The sequence below is a fragment of the Brachypodium distachyon genome, chromosome 2 (assembly GCF_000005505.3).
Source record: "Brachypodium distachyon strain Bd21 chromosome 2, Brachypodium_distachyon_v3.0, whole genome shotgun sequence".
NCBI lineage: Eukaryota > Viridiplantae > Streptophyta > Magnoliopsida > Poales > Poaceae > Brachypodium > Brachypodium distachyon.
In genome coordinates this window covers 45,118,979-45,142,898 of record NC_016132.3, presented here as the reverse complement: position 1 = coordinate 45,142,898, position 23,920 = coordinate 45,118,979, and the positions used below count along the sequence as shown (strand labels likewise).

The 23,920-nt window shown below is 43.7% G+C and overlaps 3 protein-coding genes and 1 pseudogene across 3 annotated transcripts; 2 read left to right on the top strand and 2 right to left on the bottom strand.

Moving 5' to 3' along the window:
• Nucleotides 1-3,490: 3,490 nt before the first annotated feature.
• On the bottom strand, nt 3,491-5,102 carry LOC104582825 (annotated as a pseudogene).
• A 574-nt stretch (nt 5,103-5,676) lies between these two features.
• LOC104583307 (glutathione S-transferase T3) lies at nt 5,677-6,408 on the bottom strand. The gene has a single exon (XM_010235170.1). It carries the CDS (start codon nt 6,406-6,408, stop codon nt 5,677-5,679), a length of 732 nt encoding a protein of 243 aa, XP_010233472.1.
• Nucleotides 6,409-9,063: 2,655 nt separating this feature from the next.
• Nucleotides 9,064-15,966, top strand: LOC100825922 (single-stranded DNA-binding protein, mitochondrial). Its single transcript, XM_003569390.4, has 4 exons — nt 9,064-9,419; nt 9,517-9,743; nt 10,176-10,276; nt 15,548-15,966. Exons 1-4 carry the CDS (start codon nt 9,177-9,179, stop codon nt 15,619-15,621), a joined length of 645 nt encoding a protein of 214 aa, XP_003569438.1. The 5' UTR covers nt 9,064-9,176; the 3' UTR covers nt 15,622-15,966.
• A 2,972-nt stretch (nt 15,967-18,938) lies between these two features.
• On the top strand, nt 18,939-20,447 carry LOC100825607 (protein MIZU-KUSSEI 1). Its single transcript, XM_003569389.4, has one exon. The coding sequence runs from the start codon at nt 19,306-19,308 to the stop codon at nt 20,227-20,229; it is 924 nt and encodes a 307-aa protein (XP_003569437.1). The 5' UTR covers nt 18,939-19,305; the 3' UTR covers nt 20,230-20,447.
• The last annotated feature ends 3,473 nt before the right edge of the window (nt 20,448-23,920 follow it).

The following is a 23,920-nucleotide window of genomic DNA, read 5'->3' as shown; positions in this document are numbered from 1 at the left end:
TAGTGTAGGTGTCACATTCTGATGCTATGATTATACTAGTTACTTACTGTACTAACTAGCCCAGTGCAGTAGTGCGTGATTGTGAGTCTGAGATCGGCGTCTAACAATCCGGTATCATTGCTAGAAGCTACCTACGGCGCCAGCCAACGAACAGTAGTTCTAGTGCCGTCGCGTCAGTCTGTATATCTTGTTCTCAACCTCGAGACCCAGCAACTCGCAAGATCGGTAGCTTTTTTTTTTCTTTTCCTTTTTCCATTCCAATCTTGTCGGTTCTCACTAACATTTGATTTTACTGATGCGTCTCGATCGTGAGATGAATCGCTGGAGCTGGAGTTCTCACGACCAACCTTAGGGCCTCTTTAATTCACAGAATTGGAAAAGTAAAAGAATAAGGAAAAATAGGATTGCAATGTCATGTTCACTTGGGCCTTATATAATTTTGTTTGCATCAAAGTTTGTTTAAAATTTCTTCCAAGAGATTGGAGTGGATGTAAATTTTCCTATGTAATGTAATACTCCTTCCGTTGAAGATGTCTCAAGTTTGTCAAAATTTAAATGTATTTAGACATGATTTAATGTATAAATGCATTCAAAAGTGGAGACATCGGACGAAGAAAGTACAAATGAATCGTTAGGAAAAATTTCTATACTATTTAATCCTACGAATTAAACGACCAACATAGAAAAAAAAAGATTCTAGACCTTTAAAATTCTTATGAAAATTCTTTAAATCAAAGGAGGCCTTAACTCCTTAATTGTCTCTTTTACATACTTGGTTGATCATGCGTGTCGACGGATCTCAGGGCTGAAACTTGATGATATGAAATGTCAGCTCAAAGGACAAAATGTCGCAGGCCTATAATTGAAGGTGGCGATCGAGGTGGGTAGAGTCGGAATTCCGGCAGAGTTCCTCAAGAACGCACGTACTAGCACGAAGTAGCTAGGCGCACTGGAAGTAGCAGCCGTACATGGACGGGACCGAATCCACACGGGCCGTGTGCTATGCATATGCTGCACGACGTGGTCCGGCGAGGAGGGGCGTGGTGTCGCGAAGGAAACACGCAGAAAAAGCTGCGGGCGATTTTGTCGTCGCTCAGCATCGATCTCACGTCACATGGCTTGTGCATTCGTCTCCCGTCCGGGTCCGGCCGTCCGATTGTAAAATAGGCCGCAGCTACAGGCCCACGCTCGGTTTGACATCGTGTGGTCTCTCTCTTCTGGCCTACGATCGATCTTTCTAGCTAGCGAGGACCATGCCATGGCGTCCCACATGACCCATGTACCCTTAGCGCGCGCCCGGCCTAGCTAATCGCAAAGCGTGCAGAAGAGAGAAACCGTTCTTAAAAAAAAGAAGCTTTTTATGTGTGTTCAAGCTTCAGGGACCATTGCATGCGTGATGTCACCTTGGAGCAACCGCGGATATGACTGAATCCGCGTGAAACTATGAAAAGTACCGCATCTGCCACACGTTCACAACCGCTGAGCCGCTGATCGTGTCTGGTGTCGACACATATATATTGTGCGATCCTCTGAAAGATCGACTATGTCTTCAAGAGGGCGGTGCGAAGATTATCAAATTTTATTTCAAGTTAAAACAGATTGAAACTGGTGAAGACAAAAAGCAGTTCTTAGATTTAGCAGAGTTACGGCAAAACAGCAACTAAAAACAATTCAGAACAGATTAAACTGAAGCAAACAGTTAATGAAGACCGAAGATAAATAGGTGAGGAAAGGTATCACCCGGACACAAAGACACGATGATTTGTTTCCCGAATTTTAGATTGTTGGCACAATCCTACGTCTCTGTTAAGGGGGTTGAATCACACAAGATTCGCGGACACACAAGTCTACCCAATTCTCCTGAGTTAAGACCAAAGTCTCGTCCAGTTACTCGTGATACATTTTTCTTCGCAAAGGCGATCTTCAGGCCTTCACAGACTGGTTGAGGCAAATCACATCTTGATTGCTCTTCAACGACGCCTAGCCGTCTAGGTGCTGCCAAACACCAAGAGTAACAAGTTTTTCAACGTTCGGCTAGGAGGGAGATATCATTTTCTTCAGCTCAGCTTAACTCTAAGATTTTTCTTCACAAAATCGTTTTCGAGATCTACACCGAATGGTAGAGGGGGTCGGCCGCTTATATAGCCGGGCCGGAAAAACTAGCCGTTACCGACCGTTGGACCCCACTGAAAAATTGAGACACCACCGGTCTCCGTCTTCCACCGAAGACATTTTTCTTCAAGTGCCAACGATCATCGTAACAAATAGTTTGACTGGTTAGACCAAAAAGCAACACCACGTTTTTTCAAACATTTTTGAATTCAAACTCTTTTTGAAAACAAAGCAAGTCTTCAGTCTGAAGAAACTAATCCAGGAACATTCGAGCTCTTCTTCACACATGAAGACAACGAATCTCGAAGCATCCTAGACTCAACTTTCTTCGGAACAAAGACACACAATTTTATCCTAAGTTGAGCATGAGGAAAATGAATTCTTCCCAACCAGCTTACCGCTTGGAACCCCTCTCGATAGTACGGCTTGTCCTATACTCAAAGTGAAGACAATTCTTCACAGAAATTCTAGCAAACATTCTTAGCCTACCCGTAAGCCTTGATGCTTCAAGCCTTCTTCCTATCTTCAATTGTGAGGGATCACCAATGCCGGTTGGAACTCTTCATCCATGTGATTAAGCATCTGAAACACTCAATTTGCACATTAGTCCCTTAACCAATTTGTCATGAATCATCAAAACCCATACGGTCATGATTCGCTTTCATCCTCCATGAGACAATGTCACATGAGAGGTAGCTGCAAACATGTCCTTGTCGCCGAAGGGCATCCACAGTCTTTAGATGCAATTATGCCTCTAAGCTGGGTCCCACGGTGTGCCTCCATGCTTATCGCTTTGGGCCGCAACGCACGCCTCTATTCCGACCGATTCAGTCCACCCAAGTCATTTTTCCGCGCGACCGGAAAATTCCCCAACATCAAATCCCTAGCTTCTCCCAATTTCTTGATGAGCACACACAAATCTCACCGCGCTGCATCCTCCTCTGCCCCGATTCTCAATCCCGATTCTGAATCGAGACCAGCGAGTCTAGTCAACAGCCGTCCGATGAGATCCGCAAGTTTTGCTTGTGGAGTCGACGCCTAGCGCCGCCGGACCACAATTCTCTACGCCGGGCGGCCATGCCTTCGCGCCGACGACCAGGTCCAAACGGCGGCTCCGTCCGGCCGCCGTGGGCCGGGCGGCCATGCCTTCGCGCCGACGACTAGTTCTCTATGCCGAGCCGCACACCCCTGGTAGTGTAACTTTGCTCGATTTGATTTTGGGATCCCTTTGGTTTTTGGCAAAGATATTTGGGTCGATTTGATACTTCTGCCGGCAGTGCCTTTGTTGATTTTATAATTTTGCTCGAATTGGTTTTTGGCTTAGATAATTTGGGTCGATTTGATACTCCAGTCGGCAGTGCTGTTGATACTCCGGCCGGTAGTGCTCTTTTTTTTGCCGAGGAAGCCGCTGTACTAATCCATGTAGTTTCCTCTAGTACAGTTTTTTTGTTCATTCGATATGCGGAGCTCGATGTCAATCAGTATGGTAAATCGAACTTGTGTGCTGGGTATGCATGCCATGTTTCAGAATTATAATAGAAAGGCTGATCAAATTCAGTGACCTTTTATTACAACATCTGCTGATTAAACACATTACATGACAACTAATTCTAACATCTTAGACTAAGAACAAATACAAATGCTTTTATTAAAATTCTAATACATGCTAAAGCTGACCATGTCCAGATCTTTGCCATATATGCTCAACCAAATCAGCCTTGAGACGTCAATGTGTACCTCTATCACGAATAGCTATGTCTGTCTCCAGCACCTGTGTGAATCCATGAATTGGTCCATGGCTCAAACTATCAATTGTGTTGTCGAAGTCGCCCTGGTCATAGTCGTAGTCAAGGCGAACTTGATATGAATCTCGTTCATCCTCAACGGTCATGTTATGCAGTATAATACATGCATACATGATATCATCGATTTTTTGCCTGCCCCGAAGTTTAACAGGGCCAAGTATGATGGCGAATCGAGACTGCAGAACACCGAATGCACGTTCAACATCTTTCCTGCATGCTTCTTGTGCTCTTGCGAATAATTTGTTCTTGTCGGTCTGGGGTAAAGGAATTGTCTTCACAAACGTTGCCCACTCTGGATAAATCCCATCCGCTAGATAGTATCCTATATCATACTCCATTACCATTCACTGTAAATTGAACTGCTGGAGCCCTTCCCTGTAGTACTTGTGTGAATAAAGGAGATTGGTTGAGCACATTGATGTCGTTGTTTGAACCAGCTATACCAAAAAAAGCATGCCATATCCAAAGGTCATGAGAGGCAACAGCTTCCAACATAAGTGTTGGTACTCCAATATCACCACGAGTATACTGCCCCTTCCAAGCCACAGGACAATTTTTCCACTCCCAATGCATACAGTCAACACTCCCCAACATACCAGGGAATCCACGAGATTTATTTTCTGGAAGTAGACGTCGAGTGTCATCTTCAGTAGGTCTTCGCAGATACTCAGCACCAAAATTCACCCTAATACCTAAGAAATTTTTTGCCAGGCACTTAAGGGTTGTTGTCTCGCCAATTCTTAAACACTCATCAATCTGATCAGCAGCAACACCATATGCCAGCATCCGCATAGCTGCTGTGCATTTTTGCAATGTTGAAAAACCAATCTTCCCACATGCATCATACCGCCGACAAAAATAGGGATCCCATTCACCAAGAGTGTGCATAATATGTTCAAATAGAGGCTTTCTCATTCTGTACCTTCGGCGGAATTGCTTGGAGTTGTAGACTGGATCTTCACCGAAATAGTCAGCATACAAGCGCTCATGGCCGCTTGCTCTATCTCTATCTATGTATCTTCGGTGATTCCTTTGTGGCTGGCTTAAACTAGCTAGTAGACTCCTTTCAATATGAGCTTCAATTGCAGCTTCAATTTTGGCTTCAAATGGATCATCTTCACTACTTGAGCTCATTGAAATAGAGGACTGAGACTCTGAATCTGTAGACATATTGGCGGTTGGAGTTGTTCTTGTGTGAAACCTGATGTGGGGTGGGGGTATCCTCTATTTATAGAATTCCAACTGCTAGTTTCCGACGGCTAGTTTTCTAACAGCTAGTTTTCTAACGGCTAGTTTCTAAACTGCTAGTTCATATATTATCTTTGTATGTAGGATAAGTCTGTGTATTCCACTGATATTGAAATAAGATATATTAATTCAGAAACAAGATACATTTGTACGATACGATGCGAGATACAGAAATTTCGAAATTAAATGATACATTCCAAAAAATACTAAATGCCAAGTCCTAGTCTTTAATACTAAACAACTCCAATCCTAGTTGATCTACTATATTCTCATGTCGTAGTAATTTTGCTTCATTGAAGGATGAAGTGTCGGTCTGGAGCTTTTTCATATATGTGTCCAATTTTTTGGCCCGTGCCTTCTCCATTGTGGCAGCAGCATAATCTTTCATGGCAGATGCCTTCTCCTTTTTTGCTTCTGACTTCAGTGCCATAGCATCGTGATATAGTCGCATGGTTGGATCTGGTTGCAGGTTGCTGGAGGAGGACTTTCCCTTTGATGTTGCTTTTAGCTTTCATTTGGCTTGCTTTTGACCTTCAGGTTGAGGTTCCATTGTCTCTTCTGTTTCTTTGCTAGAACTTGTGTATGTCCCTGCCTCTGAAATCTTGGCTCTTTTGCTGCTGCAATCCTTCTCCATGTAAATTGATCTCCACTTTTGATGTTGTCTCACTGCTTCCCACCAATATTCCAAGTTGAAAGGTTTTTGCTTATTTTTGCTCTTGAAGACTGCTTTTGCTTGGTCCATGAGGCCTTTGTCATTTATACCACTAGCATATACACTCTTTTGTGTAGCATAGCACCCATTGAAGAGGGTCACCAGTTGGTTTGCCTTGCTCCAGTGGTCTCTCAATTGCTTGGATGATCTTTTCCTATCTTGTGGGGTGTTGCTTTTGTACTCTTCAGCCACCTGTTTCCAGTAGTGCTCTAATTTCTTTGAGTTGCCTTCGATTGGATCAAAAGAAGTGGCCAGCCAAGCACTAACAAGCCGAAGATTTTCTTGCTCTGTCCAGTTTCTTCTCTTGGTGACTTGTTCTTCCTGTTCTCCTGGACTGCTACCACTTGATTCTTGGACATTCACTTCTTCATGATTGTTTCCAGCAGGTGAAGCTTGCAAGTTGTTCACGCTGCGTGGATCAACTCCAGCAAATCCAGCAAATGAGGATGACGGCTGACTCATTGGAGCTCCTCCAATCACTCCATGTGAAAATGAAGGATAGCTTCCTGGACCAGAATATGGATAGTACATCTGTGGTTGAGGTGGCTGAAAATGCTGACCTTGTGGTTGGAGATGATGGAAGTATTGGCCTTGTGTGTGAGGAGGCTGAAAGTGTTGGTTGTATTGAGAGGATGAGAGTGGAACATTGCTTTGTCCTGGATCTTGTGTTGGCTAGGTAGAACTGTTCAACATGTTTGTAAAACCTGTTGAAGATGAGTTCTCCATGTATTTGGTTGGTGTAGAATATCTAGAATCAAGTTGTGTTTGTATTGTTGCTTCAGCCACCTTGGAGATGTAAAAATGAAGATCAAATGCATTTGTATATATGCAACGGCTGGTGGATGGCCTGGTATGGTAGGCTACCCAACGGTAAATTCCAACGGCCATAAAAATATTATATTTTAATGGGTGGAGGTTGCCTCTTCATTTGGAGACAGGTTTTAGATTTTTACCTTAGAGGCAGCTACTTGCAATGCTTAGAGTCAGTCTCTAAGGCTTAGAGGTGTTTATAGAGGCAGTTTTTTTAAGGACTGTGGATGCTCTAATATATCCACATGCATGCATGCATGTCACAACGCTCGGAGCTGTAATTGTCTCCAGATCACTCCCTTGACGTCTTGACCTGTGGCGCGTAACGAGGTGCAGAGAAGCAGAGAATAGGCGCAGCGTGATATGCGACGTAAATGTGTAATTGCTTGCTACGAAATTATCAGGGTTTTCTTTACTCAAAATCAGCAGTTTTCTTTTCTAGGAATCGAAAGTATCAGGTGATGAACAACGATCGTGAGGCCGGGTCTACTCCATGCGTAGCAAGAAGTTTGACGGTCACGTTGAAATTTGAATGAATAGTTATGATAAAGGAAAAAATATTGATTGTAATGAATTTTCATCTATATGGATTTTTTTTATAAAATTGACACGCGGCCACGAAAAATCGAAACACGTACACCGCTAGACCCAACGGAATATGGAATATCGTTCTAACTTCGACTAAAACAGCATTGCCTATTTGTCAGCAGCTCTCCACATGTCTTTTGTCCTTAGCAACTTTATTTACTAGCGCTTGATTAAACATTTGTGCCTTTCATAACTTCATTGCACTTCATAGACGCATAAATGAGCATCAGGGGCGGATCTGCAGCCAATGTGTCCCTGATGCATCACTTCAATATATAGAGAATTCCGTATTTATCACTCAAATTTATCTCATATGTGCAAATGTCATTTGGAATTTTCTTGTTTCAAATTTGCCACTCAAATTTTGCATGGGGTGCAAATAGGCACTACTGTTAGTTGACCGCTAGTTACCGTTAAGTAAGAGATGAAATTTTTTTTTGCCTCTACGTAGTATGTTGATTTTTGTTACAACAAAGTACTCGTTTTAGAGAACTTATATTTTCAAATTTTTAAGATGTCAGTAACAAATTATTTAGAATAAGTTTCAGCAAAAAATTGAAATGAGTAATAGTGATTTTGACATGAAAAATTGAAATACTAACTAGGGAAGCATACTACCTAGGGGCAAAATTGAAAATATAAGTTTTCTAAACTGAGTACTTTGTTTTAAAGGAAATCAACATACTACTTGGGGGCAAAAATGTCTTTTCATCTCTTACTTAACGGTCAACTAATGGTCGTGGCATATTTGTACCCCATGCAAAATTTGAGCGGCAAATTTGGAACAAGAAAATTCTGAGTGGTATTTGGGCATACGCGCAAAATTTGAGTGGCAAATACTCCCTCCGTTACTTAAAGAAGTGCATATTAGTTTTCATTAAGACAAGGCTTTGATCACAAATTACTATATTAAAGTGTGGTTTATATGTCATAAAACCACAAGTATCATGAAGTACTTTTGATAACGAATCTAACGATACTAATTTTATGTCATATATAAATACATCTTGATATAGTAACTTGTGATCAAAACTTTGTCTTAATGAAAGCTAATATGCCGTTCTTTAAAGAACGGAGGGAGTATGTAATTTTCAATGTACCATAAATTTTTCAGATTTGTAGCCACCCAAACTGAAATTACGGCCTGACCTGATGCCTTGGCCTTATTAGACTCATAATCACTATTAATTTTTTTTTCTTCCACACGGTGATGGCTGTGAATCAGGGATGCTGCACACAGCTTCGCCCCTGAATGAGTACAATCGATCGGTGCCATCGCGCACTAAGAGCCGCCCGTTGACCTCGACGAGCATGACACCTTATCTGATAAAAGAGCACCCGATTGCATAGTTAGTTATGTTCCGTAGCAACTCATCTGGGTTCAAGTTATAAACTTGACACGGGGGATTGCATTACCTATTAATCAATGAGCGTTAGTCGAGGTGTCCGCGGTGCTCAGTGGATAGGGTGTGCCGGCTCGATCTCTCAAAGGTGATTATAAGGATACGATGCGTGTGCAGGCCTTCATAAAGGTGACTTCTTCAACCTCATCTATCGAAGGTGATCATAGCGGTAGAGTGTGCCAGCTCAGTTTTTCGGAGATGCTCATACGAGATATGACGTATGTGCAGGCCTTCATAAACGAGTGTATGGACGTGTTTGCGAGTAGATGTGTTCGTAGTGTTTCTAAAAAACAACCAGATAAAACGTTTCTGATGCAAAAGTCCTCCAAAGAGGCTGTCAATCTCTTGCGACCCGAGAGTTCGTCTTTCCTCGTGCAGGGAGGCCCAAACTGCATCCTAACTTGCATCATCTTCCTCCGCCTGAGCGGCCCACCAAACCCATCAAAACTAGGGCTTTGCTGAGGGTTTAGCTGCGATCCCTCCTCTCAACGTGCATCCATGGCGGCCTGCACCTCCTCCTCCTCCCTCCTCGGCCGCCGCTTCCTCCTCCTCTCACGCCGCTTCGTGTCCTCTTCTCTCCGCCCCTTCTCCACCAATTCCTCCCCCTCTCTTGCGGGATCCGATGCAGAGCCCGACCCTGATCATGCCCCCGCGGATGAGGGTAATCAGCCCCCGAACCAGCACCGGGCCCCCAACACCACCCGCCCCCTCGAGAATGGCCTTGACCCCGGCATCTACAAGGTTGTATATATAGCACCCTTGGTTCTCTGCTCCGCTTGGGCTTGATTTGGTGGGAGCCGAAATGTGATGTGCGTTTTTTGTTTCTGGAATCGTGAAGGCTATAATGGTGGGGAAGGTGGGGCAGGAACCTATGCAGAAGCGGCTGCGGAGCGGGAAGACCGTTGTGCTGTTCTCGCTGGGCACCGGTGGCATCCGCAACAACCGCCGCCCGTTGGACAACGAGGAACCGCACCAGTACGCGGACCGCAGCTCCGTGCAGTGGCACCGCGTCTGCGTATACCCGGAAAGGCTGGGCAGCCTCACGCTGAAGAATGTCAAGATAGGGTGAGCGCCTATCTCCCATCCGTGCGACCCTAGATTTTTCTTCTGTGGGATATAACTTCGAGCTCGATGAGTCTCGAGGTAGTGAGAAGTGTCGGCTTTACTAAGATGGTTCATTTCGCCCAAAACCGTTCAGTGATTCAGCATTATAACATGGGATGGTCTGCTTGTGAAATTTGATGTAAACAGGCATCGTAAACCCACTAGTATCCATCTCAAACCGATGCATCAATTTTTCCTGTGAGAGTGTTTCAGGGATTGGTTTTAGTTGTAGCTGGAAACTAAATGTCTCTTGTCATTCCCAGATTTCAGTTTGCATATTAGTGCAGTGGCAACATGTTGAATTTAGTTTTAGCTCTATGCTGTCGCCCCTTTGTTATTCTATTTGCTTTGGTCGATTGATTTCACATACACCTCTAAATCTGCAAATTTCAGGACTGTTCTCTATTTGGAAGGTAATCTTGAGACAAAGGTGTTCTCTGATCCTATTACTGGGCTGGTTAGACGCATAAGGGAAATAGCTGTGCGTGCAAATGGTATGTTTCTGACGGTGTAGACATATCACACATTCAGCTTCTTTATTTCTTCTTGCTCTGTTAGTTTTTTTTTTCAGCCTTGTGCTTGAAGCCTTTGGTTGTTAAATATTACAGGCTAAACACCCATGGAAGTGAATACATTATTTTCCTTCAAATGTTTTATTGACAAGCGACCAGTGTTTGTCCGAAAACAGCTTGCTGCTCAATACCATGTTTTCACCTTTCTTTTCGTTTGAACCAACAGAGTTCTTGTTAGCTTTTGATAACAAAACAATGCATCGTCCAGTAGTGGGGAAAAGTTGCTACATCTTACAGGCTAAATGCGAAAATTTATTTCCCTGAAATGTTTCTTTTACAATTTTGCTTGAAGTGTAGCATATTGAATAATCATTGTTCAGTTATTCAAGAAAACAAGTAGCCCCTTCTTTTTTTCCTAAACCAGCAGACCCATCCTCTCAACTTATGTTACCTGTAAAGTTTTGGATCTATGAACTAACATGTACAAAAATCTTGGTTCACTAACTGTTTTGTAAAAGTATACTTATGAAATGTGAAAACACAATCGAACCATTTATATACTTATCTTATACATACCGTACACCATATTATCACCGCACTTGTATATGTGCACTCAAAATCATTTCCTGAGGAAATGAATAGGACACACTATTCTTTCTTGAGGCTACTTCTCCTACGTGAATACAAACAGCACATACACATAATGAAGTATGTCCCCGGAACCAGAGCTTTACTCTTATAAAAGAGGCAATTGGTGGCGGCGGTCCGTCACCTATTTGCCTCCTCTATCGTAAAAAAAAAAAGCTTACCACCTCCTAACACAACAATTAAATCTGTTAAATATTTGTTAAATAATTAAGATATGAATGGTGTTTTCCATCGAAGCTAAGATAAATCATAAAATTACTAGCACTTGTCATTAACACACAAAAGTTTTTTAATTCACAAGCAGTCTAATATGTTTTATCCGTAGCAACGCATGGGCATTTAGCTAGTTTATGTAGGAAACTGGAAACATAGATGCTTTAATTTAAATAAAGAAACAATGACCACATATAGACAATCTTTCTCTAGTACTACACAGATACATCATATGATAATATCCGGCCCTCCACAAATACCGAACTTCTATATGATCTTCTTATGTTCCTATCCCATCCTTCCAAATGAATGTTTACAATGTATACCGTTTCAGTAGACTCCATGTTGCTATTCGGAAGACATCAAGCTCAAAAAGACCTGAATCTGATGGTTATTTACTCATATCATTTTAATAAATAAAAAGGGAAATTACCGGTTGCCACAGCCTACAGAAATCACCTATTACCGTGGTACAAAACTACAAATAATTCACCAGGAATGTAAAGCCTTTGTTATCCATAGTATGATAAAAATGTAATTCTTGATAGAAAACCTAGCACTGCAGCTAGCTTACACAAAGTAGAGCCTGAAGCCACACTAAACCATGCAGCTTACTGACTATTTACTTACCTGAAGGAAAAATAATCTAGTTTCATATTGTGTGATAAAGTACTAGAAAGGGCCAAAAATATATTTTAAGAAGCACACCTTCAGTTTTAGCAATGAATTATGTTTTCCTCGAGTCTGAAGTAACAGAAATTGTGATTTTCAGCTTTGTCAGTATTTGACAACTTCTTAACATGCCTTCCCATTTCCTCCTAACATTTTTGAAAATTTTAGACCCAATGTGTACACCTGTATATGTGAGCTATATCCAAGAGTGTGCGCCTTTCCTCGATAAGAAATGAACCTGTTAAATATGTCTTAATGAAAACATGTCTCTTAATAAAAACATATCTTATAGTGTCCAATAGCATGCCACTATAATATTACACAACCTTCTCAAGACAATTTGTCACATCAAATTGGCAATTCTTCAAGCAAATGCAATCATAACCTTAGATGTTAACATATTTCTTAATCTGCAGTAAGAAACTGTTTGATCAAATGTAGAAAGGATCAAAGAGATAAATATGCAGCAAACAAGAAACATAAAAATCAGATTTCTCACCAAATGCAGCTGGTCTAGGGGTTATTGATAGGATTATCATCAGCAACTTAGGTATTGTCTAACGGAAACAGCCAACTCAATATGGATTTAGTCCCTCCTTTCCATATTATAAGGCATAGGGTTTTTGTCCTAAGTCAAACCTTTTGAAGGTTGACCAATTTCATAGGGAAAACTATCAACATCTACTATACCACAATACCAATAGATCAACCATCAAATAGACAAATATATTTATTTGATGTTATATATGTTGATACCTTTTCCTATAAATTTGGTCGAACTTTAGAAAGTTTGACACAAGACAAAAACCATATGTTAAAAGGAGGGAGTACTAGAGCTGCAAGTTTGTGACCCTCAGGGTACCCATTGACCCTCCTTAGTTCAACCAAATGAACTAAAGTTTCAAAATGACACAACTTTTTGAAAAACTAGTTCATTTGGTTGAACTAAGGAGGGTCAATGGGTACCCTGAGGGTCACAAACTTGCAGCTCTAGGCAGTACCAATTAGGGATCAGTTGGCCTGAATTTTTATGTTTTCATCTCAAGACCAAGTTTATAGGAAAAGCTATCAACATCTACAATACTAAACCAATATCAATAGATCAACCATAAAATATATTTTCATAATATATTTATTTGTATATATGTTGATACGTTTTCCTATAAATTTGGTCAAACTTTATAAAGTTGACTTAAGACAAAAACTATATACCTTATAATAAGGAGGGAGTACCAACTAGGGATCAGTTGGCATGAACTTTGATGTATCAAGTGGCATAAATCATTCCTCAGAAACGTTTTATTGAACACTGAATTTAGTTATATCCTTAGAAAAAAATGGATTGCATAACTGCTCAATGGAATCCCCAATACGGTGCGGCAGTGGCCATAAGTGAACCCCATTGTCTACAAAGAAAACAATAGCAGAAAAAAAGAGAGCAATCGAACCTGAAGAGGGACAGCTAGTGAATAGCATGGACGTACCATCTTTTCCCATTTCCTGCAGCCATCCTTGATCATGATTCCTGATAATATCAAGATAGTACTCAGCTATATGATCAACACTGTACACTGAAGCCCCCAAACCATCACATGGTATTTTCACTAATTTAATTAACACACTAAGGTACAGGGACAAACCTTTAGAGCTCCTACTGTTTTGGCAAAATGGCCACTTCCACCATCAGTGAGGACGTCTCATCAACAATTGTTAGTACAACATAGTCAACTTTGCAAAGTTCATCATTATGAGATAATATGTAGCAATGTCTTAGCATGCCAATAATTGTCACTGACTGCAGCATGCAGTGGACTAATGTTACAGGTTGCAAAGAGCGCATTCAAACCAATGTTATTTCCAAGCATTCAAACCAATTAGATTAGAGCAACACCATGCTAGTACCAGGGCAAACATCAATGGCCAGAGTCGTGGGTGCAGGGAGGGGCTTGTGTGTGACACACTATGCGCGAGGTTAGGAATCAGGGCAGCCCTTGAGAGATCGTGCGAGAAGGGCGTCCTGGCTGCAGTCCTGGGCCAGTGCTCGGCAGTGAGAGGAGTTTGAGGCACGGTGGCTCGAGGAGGGTGGTCCTGCAGCAGCGTCTTCAGGCACAGCACGGGCCTTGTTAGTGTGGATGGAGGTCCTTGCCTGCTCGAGGGCGTGCAGGAGCGGCAGTGTGGATGGAGGTCATTATCTGCGAATGTGTTGATTACGTGAGGATTGAGATCAAGGGGGTCATTATTTACAGGATTTTCTTCATTGTATACAGATCATTAAGGAGCGTTGTTTTTACGGGGTTTTTTTCGGGATTTGTTTGATCATCAATATACATATTTTATTTGGGAGCATCATTTGCGGGGGTTTTGTCGGGTTTTGTTTCATCGATGGTATACATCATTCAGCAGACATGGGATGTTAGATCGAGATGATTGATACAACATTCATCATTAAGAAACATGGGACAATAGATCAGATGGTTGAATGGTGGAGATGACATGGATCCGACATAACTTCTTTTATTATTACTGAAGATGAAGAAAAAACATTCCAAAGATACTTTAAAGCCCCATAAACTAATGCAATCAAGATTAATGGAAGATGAAGTTACTAACAAGAGCCTTCTGCATTCCACCATCGTCAACTTTGCAACCCACCATTGTCTAGTTTTAGCAGATCATCTTCAAGGTGATCACAGATTCACAGTAGCACAGTTTGGGCACTTCTTACATGCTCCGTGAGTAACCTGTATAGCAGCCATCTTCAGTTCATGAGATATCTGCTGCTTAGAATCATGTAGTGCTGCCCAATGTTTCGTATGGGCTGGCATAAAGGTGCTAGACTTACGAGGCTGTTGCAATTTGTACAGTACATGTAAGCTTTATTTCGTAAGTACTTGAAATTTATCAGTAATCTAGATGGCACACTTAAAAGACAACCTACATCAACAATTGTATGTTGTGTATGGGTTTGAACTACGTCTTCAACATTCTCACCTTAGACCACATCTCCTTCTGTGAATGCATTTATAGAAGTGGCTAACTGTAATTTGTTTTCTGGTTACCAAAACATCAAGTCCTTGCTCAAGGAGATAGGGATTTTAAGGACATCTTACAAACTGTATCTAACTATTTAGTTTTTTTGAAGCATTTTGAAAATAAAATAAAAAGGTCATGTATCCAACTAATTGCTCATTATGCCACTGTTGCATAGTCCAACGGCTCCTGGGCCCTCGGAATTTGATTCCAACCAACCGCTTTTTGGGTGAGTTATTTGTGTGGGTTTTCCACACCAAATTCACTCTCCATATATATATTTCCTTACAACTTGTGCTAGGCTCTCACCTACATGAGTTCTGCAGGGTTCTTCAGAATTCACGCATGCGATAGCTAGCTCATTTATTTGTTGGAGAACAACAATTGGTCTAGTCCACCCAAAAATCATGAAAACATAGTTAAGTACTTACAAACAAGCAGCGAGACCACATACAACTGTTCCATATCTGAACTAAGCATTGGCCCCTTCACTACCAATGGTATAATTAATGTAATGATGTCCTCATGTCCCTGTAGTCACCTTAACTGCATACACGAGCTATTGTTGTGAACTTGGTTTTCTTTATGCCCAACTTCACACACAAGAAGAAAAAAAAATGCAGGAATTATGTTCAATTGTGTTCATGATTAATTTGTTAGAAAATATGATAACTTGTTTCTTACAAACAGGTCGTCTCCTGTTTCTTGGTGAGGATGGTAACGCTCCCAAAATAGGTGAAGTCAAGGGCGTCGGGTACTTCTGAAAATGAGGTCAAACAAAATTGATTCAAGACTGAGGTATTGCAACTATTCTACACTTGATGTATTGTCAAAATCTCAGCAGTGGACCAATAATGGTATGTTGCCGCAGTTTGTTAGTTTGGACGTGCGTAATCACGTTATGTGCTAGTTAAGCTTTCAACGCCATTGTAGATGCCATGTAATTGTTGAGTAACTGAGGTAGTTTAGCTCTAGTTGATACAAGCCATGCTTTATGTAATTTATATGATTTCCTGCTTTGTTTTTTTGTCCGAGATGTTTATGATTGAATGGCTTTGATAAGCTGTACTTGTTTACCATGAAATTAAGCTAGTGCAATCCGCATCAAATTAGTTAGTACGATGCAGAATTGGAGATAAAAGCCTGTTAGTCCGGGTATCTAAAAGTTCAGTCAAGTTTTTCTTTACTTAATTCTTCCTTGTCATTAGAATAAAGAAAATCAGAAGCCTGTCTGCTCCCATGTTACATGCCAGTTTGAATGGAAGGAACGCTAACTAGTAGGTTGCGTTCCCCACATTCAAGTATGTAGCCATGTTTTTTAACCTGCACTTAATTGCTCGGCCAATTATATTGACACCCTGCTGCCTAAAGCATCCAGAGGTTCTCTTGATCACCCGACTGCATTCGTCTCCGGGGAGTCCATTGCCACCACCCGCACAGGAAAGACGTTTCAACTCTGCTGGCGGGGCCGCCCTACGTTCCAATCTCTTGATGTGATTTCGAAAAGCACAATGTCATAGCTAAAAACGTCAGCCTGCACGGTGATAGCCGCGCCGAGCAAGATAGCCCTACAGCTGATGTCTCGATCTATTCCCTCAGTCCCAATATATGAGTCATGCACGCATCTATCTAACTATTAAAATATAAATTATATGACGTAAAAAACATATCATTAGAAAATTCATTTGATTACGAATCTAATGATATTCTTTTTATGAAATATAATTTATACTTTGCTAGTTAAATTTGTAATCTTGAGATACGGACGTGCCTCGTACTAATGCATTTTTAGATCGACCTGCAACTCCTGCATCTCTGGTTTAGGTAAGCTTTCACAACTCTAAGGCAAGGACGATCTTGCAGCTCAAAGCCACTACAATTAGGCGCCGATGACGAAGTTCCACTTCAGCAAGAGCCAAACTCAAAGGTTTTCGACTAAGGAGAGCACGGGGTGCACCAGCAATCTCGTCAACTAACAAAGAGTAGGGGAATCACAAGGTTTACCTAGGTTCGGAGTCCTCGGAAGGTAATACTTCTACGTCCTGCTTGTGGTGTATTGTATTGATCGAGATTACAAGGAAGCTCTGAAGCTATGTTGCACAGATGAGATCTGACGTGTGTGTAGAGGATGCCATTCCCGATCCTCCCTCCTAGCCTTATATACCGGCGGATAGGTGTCGGGCGTGATAATCGGGAAGGTTACAATCAGATCAGTACATTCTGATATGGCAAGATTAGTTTCCTTGGATTGAGCCGCAATTTGAGGAATTCGACCTGCATATACTTGATGGGTCTTCGAGTGAACCCTGTTGGATTGTATTTGGGTACATGAAGACTGAGAACTCGAAGGTCGCCACCGACCAAAGTGCAGCAGTATTTTCGTTCACGGCCCCGAGCAATGGGCTTAGATTCACATGGTAAGCTAAGCACAGACAGCTCGTATTTGATTTCCCAGATTGGGGACACGAACCACACCGTGACACGGACCATCGCGTCTAGCTTGTCGATGGATGACGACGCAAGTTGTGCCGTACCGTCGTCCTACCTTCGACAGGGTGACAGGAACAGCTGCAAACGATGGGCTCTACTCCCAGCTACTGCAGCATTCATCAGCCATCAGGTCAGTGCTACACCCAGACACCTGCCCATTTTCTTTGCTTCTCTTTGAGTGGAAGTAGGAGGGGGTACTAGTACTACACCCACTGTAGCAGAGTGGGCGAGTGATAGCAGTGGCCAGACGCCAGAGTGGGCTTGTTGCGCTTCTGTACCCGGCCGAGCAGCATGGGATTGCTACCTTATTGGTACGGCTTGTTTGGGCCCAATCTAAACTCGGCTTTGCTTTGTTTACCCTCTCATCCGAATCAGGTGCTGTGCAGCTCTCTCTCTCAAAAAAAAAAAGAAAGATCCGATGCTGTGCAGCGTCCCTCTTGGCCTTCATGTCCATGGTCAAAACGGCAACTTTTGCTGCTTTGTTTACCGTGTGTCGTCCACCGATCCCGAGGGTTGAAAAAAACAGCGGTTTTTGTCGTCTCCTTTTCCTGGTTTCCTTCGCATATGTTCTTCTAATAGAGGCTTCAAGCAATCCCCGTCTGAGCTGCTGTCATGCTTTGTGCGCCATTGTGGGTGCAGATTAGGCTCGGCCGTACTGTGCGTATCCCTTCTCTCCGGAGGCATTTGGGCATTCAGCCACGGGGTGGCAAAATTTTCAACATCTGCGTCTGTCTGTCTTTGAAATTCCAACCCCGATTCTATTTCTTTTTGCACTCGCATTGTTTAGTCTGACCCCAGAAGGATTTTTTTTTTGGGTACATTCTCGATTAACTATTTACCTGACGAGAAATTTGCGTTCAGCCGCCCCACACGCTACTATTTCTATTTCCATCAGAAGTACCCGCCGACTAAAGTAGTTGGTGCCTTGCAGCGAAATGCAAGCAATGTATGTTAGTCAGCACTAAGGCACCAACTAAATGGATTTCGGTCGCTTAAATCTTCATGCCCAGCTGGAATTCACCTACATTGCTGGCCGGTTCATTACCCGGTTGCCATGTTTCGCGTATGGTGTCCAGAGATTTAATCCGGGGTCAAACTTAGTGACACCATTTGCAGCACTTGCTCGTAACTGACACAGCCGGGACAAAGACCTGCTTGGAGTAGGAAGAGTTGTCAGCTCTGAAAGAAGGAAGGCTCACAGCTGCAATGCAGGCAAACCAACCCAGTAGCACCGTATTCTAGTTCAAGGGGAAAAACTAGTCGGACCACACCTCCCAACCAAAACCATTGGCGACTGCACAAATTCATGTACGATTAGTTCGAGAAATCGCTATCGATGGAGACAAGAACGGATTTTTTTTTTAAGCGACGAGAATTAAGCCGTTTCGACTTTTCCCCCACTTGCATTGTATCCCCGCGATGCCGTACAGCCTGACAGTGTCTTCTTCAGAGGAGTTCGCCGCCGTTTTTACCGGAGCCTGCTTGCTGCCTTCATCTTGTCAGTTCTCTGGAACATTGTTGGTATAGTAAATCGGTAAATAAACATGTGTTGATAAAGGTAGTAGCAAGCCAGCCATTAGGCCGCAGGGCACGAGCACGCACGCCGTATCAATTTTCATTGATAAAATGCTACAGCGCTCGTTTTTCTCCTGCTGGCCGACCCTGGCCACAGTGCCATAACCTGCAGGCTTGTCTTCCATTTCCTCCTCGAGACACAACAAAACAGAAGAGAACAGAGCCAGGCTTAGAAACACGACAGAAACCAAGGAGTTTCTCAACACTCCTTCCTTCTCCTCACCCCTCTCCTGTCTGGTCGGTTCGGTGGGTTCTGCTCACCAGTTTCCCCTCACAGTACAAAACCCCGCATCCCTTCCACTCCATCATCCTCCATACATAGGCACACACAGGCAGCGCGCAGTAGGAATAAGCGAGCTTCTGCAAGAAAGAAAGAGAACATCATGAGAAACATCATGGAGAGAAGCCCCCATGAGTCCTCCTTCTCATTCTCCCGGAGGCACTTCAAGTGGCCGGTCCTCGGCAAGAGCAGCAGCCACGGCGCCACCAGCACAGCCACCGCGGAGGAAGGCTTCGTCAAGATGAGCTCGGACAAGAAGGCTGCGGAGGACGACGACGAGGAGGCGTCCATGGCTTTCTCCTCCACCTGCGCGTCCTCGTTCCACTCGGAGCACTTCGTGTCTCCCCCTCCCAGCAAGCCGCTCAAGCAGCCGCAGCAGCAGCGGGGCAAGAACAACAAGCTGGGTGGCGGCGGCCGCACGGCCGTGTCGCGCCTGCGCACGGCCCTGGCCGCGGCCATGGCCGGGCGGCGCCGGCAGGTGGGGCTCGGCGCGCGGCTGACCGGCACGCTGTACGGGCACCGGCGCGGGCACGTGCACCTGGCGTTCCAGGTGGACCCGCGCGCGTGCCCCGCGCTGCTGCTGGAGCTGACGGCTCCCACGGCGTCGCTGGTGCGGGAGATGGCCTCTGGCCTGGTCCGGATCGCGCTCGAGTGCGAGCGCTCCAAGGGCTTCCAAGCCGGCGCGGGTACTACTACGTGCGGCGGCAGGAAGCTGGTGGAGGAGACGGTGTGGCGCGCCTACTGCAACGGGAAAGGATGCGGGTACGCGGTGCGGCGGGAGTGTGGCGCCGCGGACTGGCGCGTGCTGCGGGCGCTGGAGCCCGTGTCCATGGGTGCCGGTGTCATACCGGCGTCGTGCGGCGGGGGCGAAGGGGACGTGATGTACATGCGCGCGCGGTTCGAGCGCGTCGTGGGGTCCCGCGACTCGGAGGCCTTCTACATGATGAACCCGGACAGCAGCAACAACGGCGGCGGCAGCAGCAGCAGCATCGGCCCGGAGCTCAGCGTCTACCTCCTTAGAGTTTGATCGACTATAATCCCACGTGGCACGAAAAATCTGCTGCTGTGCTATGCTAGCGTGCGTGCGTGCGTGTGTTTCCTGCATGCCTGAGACCATGAGCTAGCCGTGTTTCCTTGTGTTTCCTTGAGCAGTTGAGTAGTATGTTTATGTTATCGTTGATGTGGAATAATGTATGTGGTGTTTTAGTTTATGAAATGGAAGCGGGAAAGGATTTGGATCGTTTACTTCGGTTTGCTATTTTCTGGCGCGCGGGCATTTGTTGCTTACTACTAGCAGTTATGGTGGTTAGTGCTCCTGCAAGGTGGCAATCAATGAGATTGTGGGTACGAGAAGACAGAAGAGAGGAGCTCCACCAACTTGTGAGTGTCACGGAGTGTCCTAATGTCCGATCTGTTGATGTAGTAAATGAAATTAATGGCAAGTACTCCGTATATTGTTTTTCGCCCCTCGTTGATGTATTTGTGTGCGCCGCGTCACCGTGTGCCTATGCATTCGGGCCTTAATTTGCAACATCCGCAGATTATTTGGGGTCGTTTTACCGCTTCTGATCCATCCGAATTATTCAAAGTCTTTCCCAGTGAGCGCTTTGCAGTTGCATAGCTTACTCATGTCATGTGGCATACTCTCTTTTTCACATGTGGTACTTGCTACAAATACATACTCTCCAGTCTCCATTGAATGGCTACACAGTGCTTCTGCACGCTACCAGTACAGAAATGGCGTCGTAGCCGGGACCATTGGACGGACCATAATCCGGTATCTAGATTCTGAGCTTTTGCTCAGCAAGCACCACTAAATGGTCACCTCATTGCATGATGCTGTACTGTTTACAGCCGATGTACAGTTATTTTGCACGGGGCACAACCCTGCCTAGCTACACTCGAAACGACAGAAATGTGCACGCAACTCTGCTTCAACCCCCTCCGTTTCTAAATTCTCGTCCTGATTCTAGTACTCTATCCGTTCAACAAAGAATGTCCTCAATCTTAACTAAATTTGAATGAATGCATCTATACACTAAGTCATGTGTAGATACATGCAAATTTTAATAAACTTGAGACATTTTTTGTCGGACGAAGGAAGTACAAATCTGAACTAAAATCGTGACAAAAATATAGGAACTTGGTGAGTGCATTGTATCGTTTCTTGAGGCCAATTCAACAAGCTCACAAATGATACACGGAAAGCCTTAGGCATGAACAGTGTTGTTGTTCTAGAAAACAACAAGAGTAAAGGGTGCCAATGCTCGATGGCACAAGCGAGAGAATAGTATGTAGGGCGTGTACGCTGGCCTTATAGCGAAGGTCGTCGTACACTTAGACAAGTTGACATGTCGTTATTTTTTTAATACGTTCGGTCGATCCTGCAGGTACGACTTAGTCCGATGTTAGGAGAGACTTCGAGGGAGTCGTTAGCCAAGTGCTTGGACCGAACTCGTCTTCCCAAGTCACCTATAGCGAGAGATCTTTCGAGGCCGCCTCGGACTTGAGCCGAACTAGTCTTCTCAAGTAGCGAGGTTGGGATACTCGCGAGACTCTAACCCGATCCCTCTACTACGGTCAAGGCCGTACTAGACGACCCGGAACCTTGAAACTAGACTTCCTAAGGTGCGTCTCCGAGGTTGAGTCTAGACTAGGATCGACCCAAGCACTCGAGAACGGGTTTCTTAAGTTGCTCTAGCTCTCTCTCCTTTGATCTTATTCAAGTTGATCGTAAATGATACATGTCCTCATGGGAGTTATTTATAACTTAGGGGTCCATGACAAAAAACCATCACTACCTTTGAGGGAGAGAGAAAAGTGGGAGCAAAGTGTTAAAAGGTGCTTCTTGGTCCATAACTTTTGTATGCACTAAGTGAGAAAAGTAGATGTTTGTTCATGGTCCACCATGGATCAGAAGCCTCATCTCTACACCTTTCTTGACCCTACTCAACCTTCTCTTCACTTTTTGCCATGGCACGAGAGTGTTGAATTGTTGACTCTTTTGAACGGCGTCTAGTTGGCAAGACCATGCCTTGTCGACAAATTGACCGATGCTTGAAGTTTGTTGACTTGGTCGCTGCCACGTAGAATTATGCCCCGTCCATATAATTTTTTTATTTTATTACAACAAACAAACAGTATATGTATTTCCTTCCTTTTCTTTACGAGCCTTTGCATTCGTTTCACGAGGATTCATTCGAAAAGCGAGAGAAATAACTTTGCGTTCTAGACAGGACTACTTTTCAGCATTGGCACATGGCCTTGAAAGTCAATGCAACAAGAAGTTCTGGATTCTGATGCAACGCCAGTACTGCGTAGACAGCGTAGTGCACAGCAGTGCATCAGTACACTACATTGAAACGGACAGACGGCGAGGTGACTAGAGGTCGTCGCCTCCAAAGAGTCAAAATTTTCGCTCCACCCTAAAACCCGATGGGCCAAATCATGGCGCATGGAAGAGCTGCCCGCTTTAAGACCTGATCGTTAGTCTGGTGTGACGTGCTTGGAGGGAAGTTACTACGACACCGTACCACTCAACTCTGCTTTTCTCATGTGAGCGATTGATGTCTTCATGATGTCAGATGCGAGTAGTAAGTCCCATGCAGGATTTTGCCACAGGGGGATTCCTTTCTTCGTTTCTTGCGCCTGTGCTGCTGCCTCTATGGGGCTACGGCTCCTCCAGGCCTCACCTAGCCGTGTTTCGAACACTAAATTTTTTTTGGAAAGCGATACGCAAAAACGTACTACCTCCTGAATACACGAGAGACGCAACGCATCTCAAGATTTTAAATTTAATTAGTAAAATATAAATTATATTTCATAAAAAAAATATCATTAGATTCGTAATTAAATGAACTTTCTAATGATATATTTTTTACATATAGTTTATATTTTGATAGTTAGATTGGCGATCTTCGAACGCGTGCGTGCCTCATATATTGAGACGGAGGAAGTACATGAACAAGAGAAAGACAGAGAAAATAAATGTAAATGTTATGGAAAACACACAAAAAATGTCAGAGAGGTTAGCCAGCCGTACAGGAATGAAAGAAAGACAGAGGAATAGTGAAAACATGAAATAAATATAAATACTGATTCAATTAGGTATGAAAAATAAAATAAAAATGTAGGAGCGGTTATTTAGCAAAAAATTAAATAGCGAAACTAGCAAAAGCATAATTGCTAGCTCCTCAGAAAAATAAACGATTTTGCGCATAATGTATGGGATTCATGTGGAGAGGCAACGTGACAGTAATTTGTGCGTCCAACCCTCTTTCCAAGCAAAAAAAAACGGTCTCTTAAAAAAAATGTCTCCACATCATCGCACCCGTCGGTGCCGCCATGGGGCCCCTTCTCTGCCCTCCGCTCCAGCGGTGGGAAGCGAGTGAGACCCTAATCTGCGTTGTAGTGCGATAATTAGGTTTCTTACAATTTCGGTTAGGTTCGTAGGGCCACTATGGTGGATTTGGCGGTAGTTTAAGAAAAAGGTTTTTTCGATTAATGATTCACCTCGTTGGCAACGATCTCGTCAGCAGCACAAAAAAGGGTGGGGATTGTCTAGTCTACGCTTCTTCTGGAGTAGGGCATATGGTTATGTCTTCATGTTTAGAAGCTGATCTTCGTGTCTTGATGCTTTTTCTCTGATCGGCAAGGTTTGACCAATGTCGGCTTTGTCACGGAGCTAGAGAGGTTACGTCCAGCCTTCGACCTGTTTT

Coding starts and splice junctions, on each gene's coding strand:
- LOC100825607 (XM_003569389.4), top strand. CDS start 19,306: ATGAGAAACATCATGGAGAGAAGCCCCCATGAGTCCTCCTTCTCATTC.
- LOC100825922 (XM_003569390.4), top strand. CDS start 9,177: ATGGCGGCCTGCACCTCCTCCTCCTCCCTCCTCGGCCGCCGCTTCCTC. Junction 9,744..10,175: donor CTGAAGAATGTCAAGATAGG/GTGAGCGCCTAT, acceptor TGCAAATTTCAG/GACTGTTCTCTATTTGGAAG. Junction 10,277..15,547: donor AATAGCTGTGCGTGCAAATG/GTATGTTTCTGA, acceptor TCTTACAAACAG/GTCGTCTCCTGTTTCTTGGT.
- LOC104583307 (XM_010235170.1), bottom strand. CDS start 6,408: ATGTACTATCCATATTCTGGTCCAGGAAGCTATCCTTCATTTTCACAT.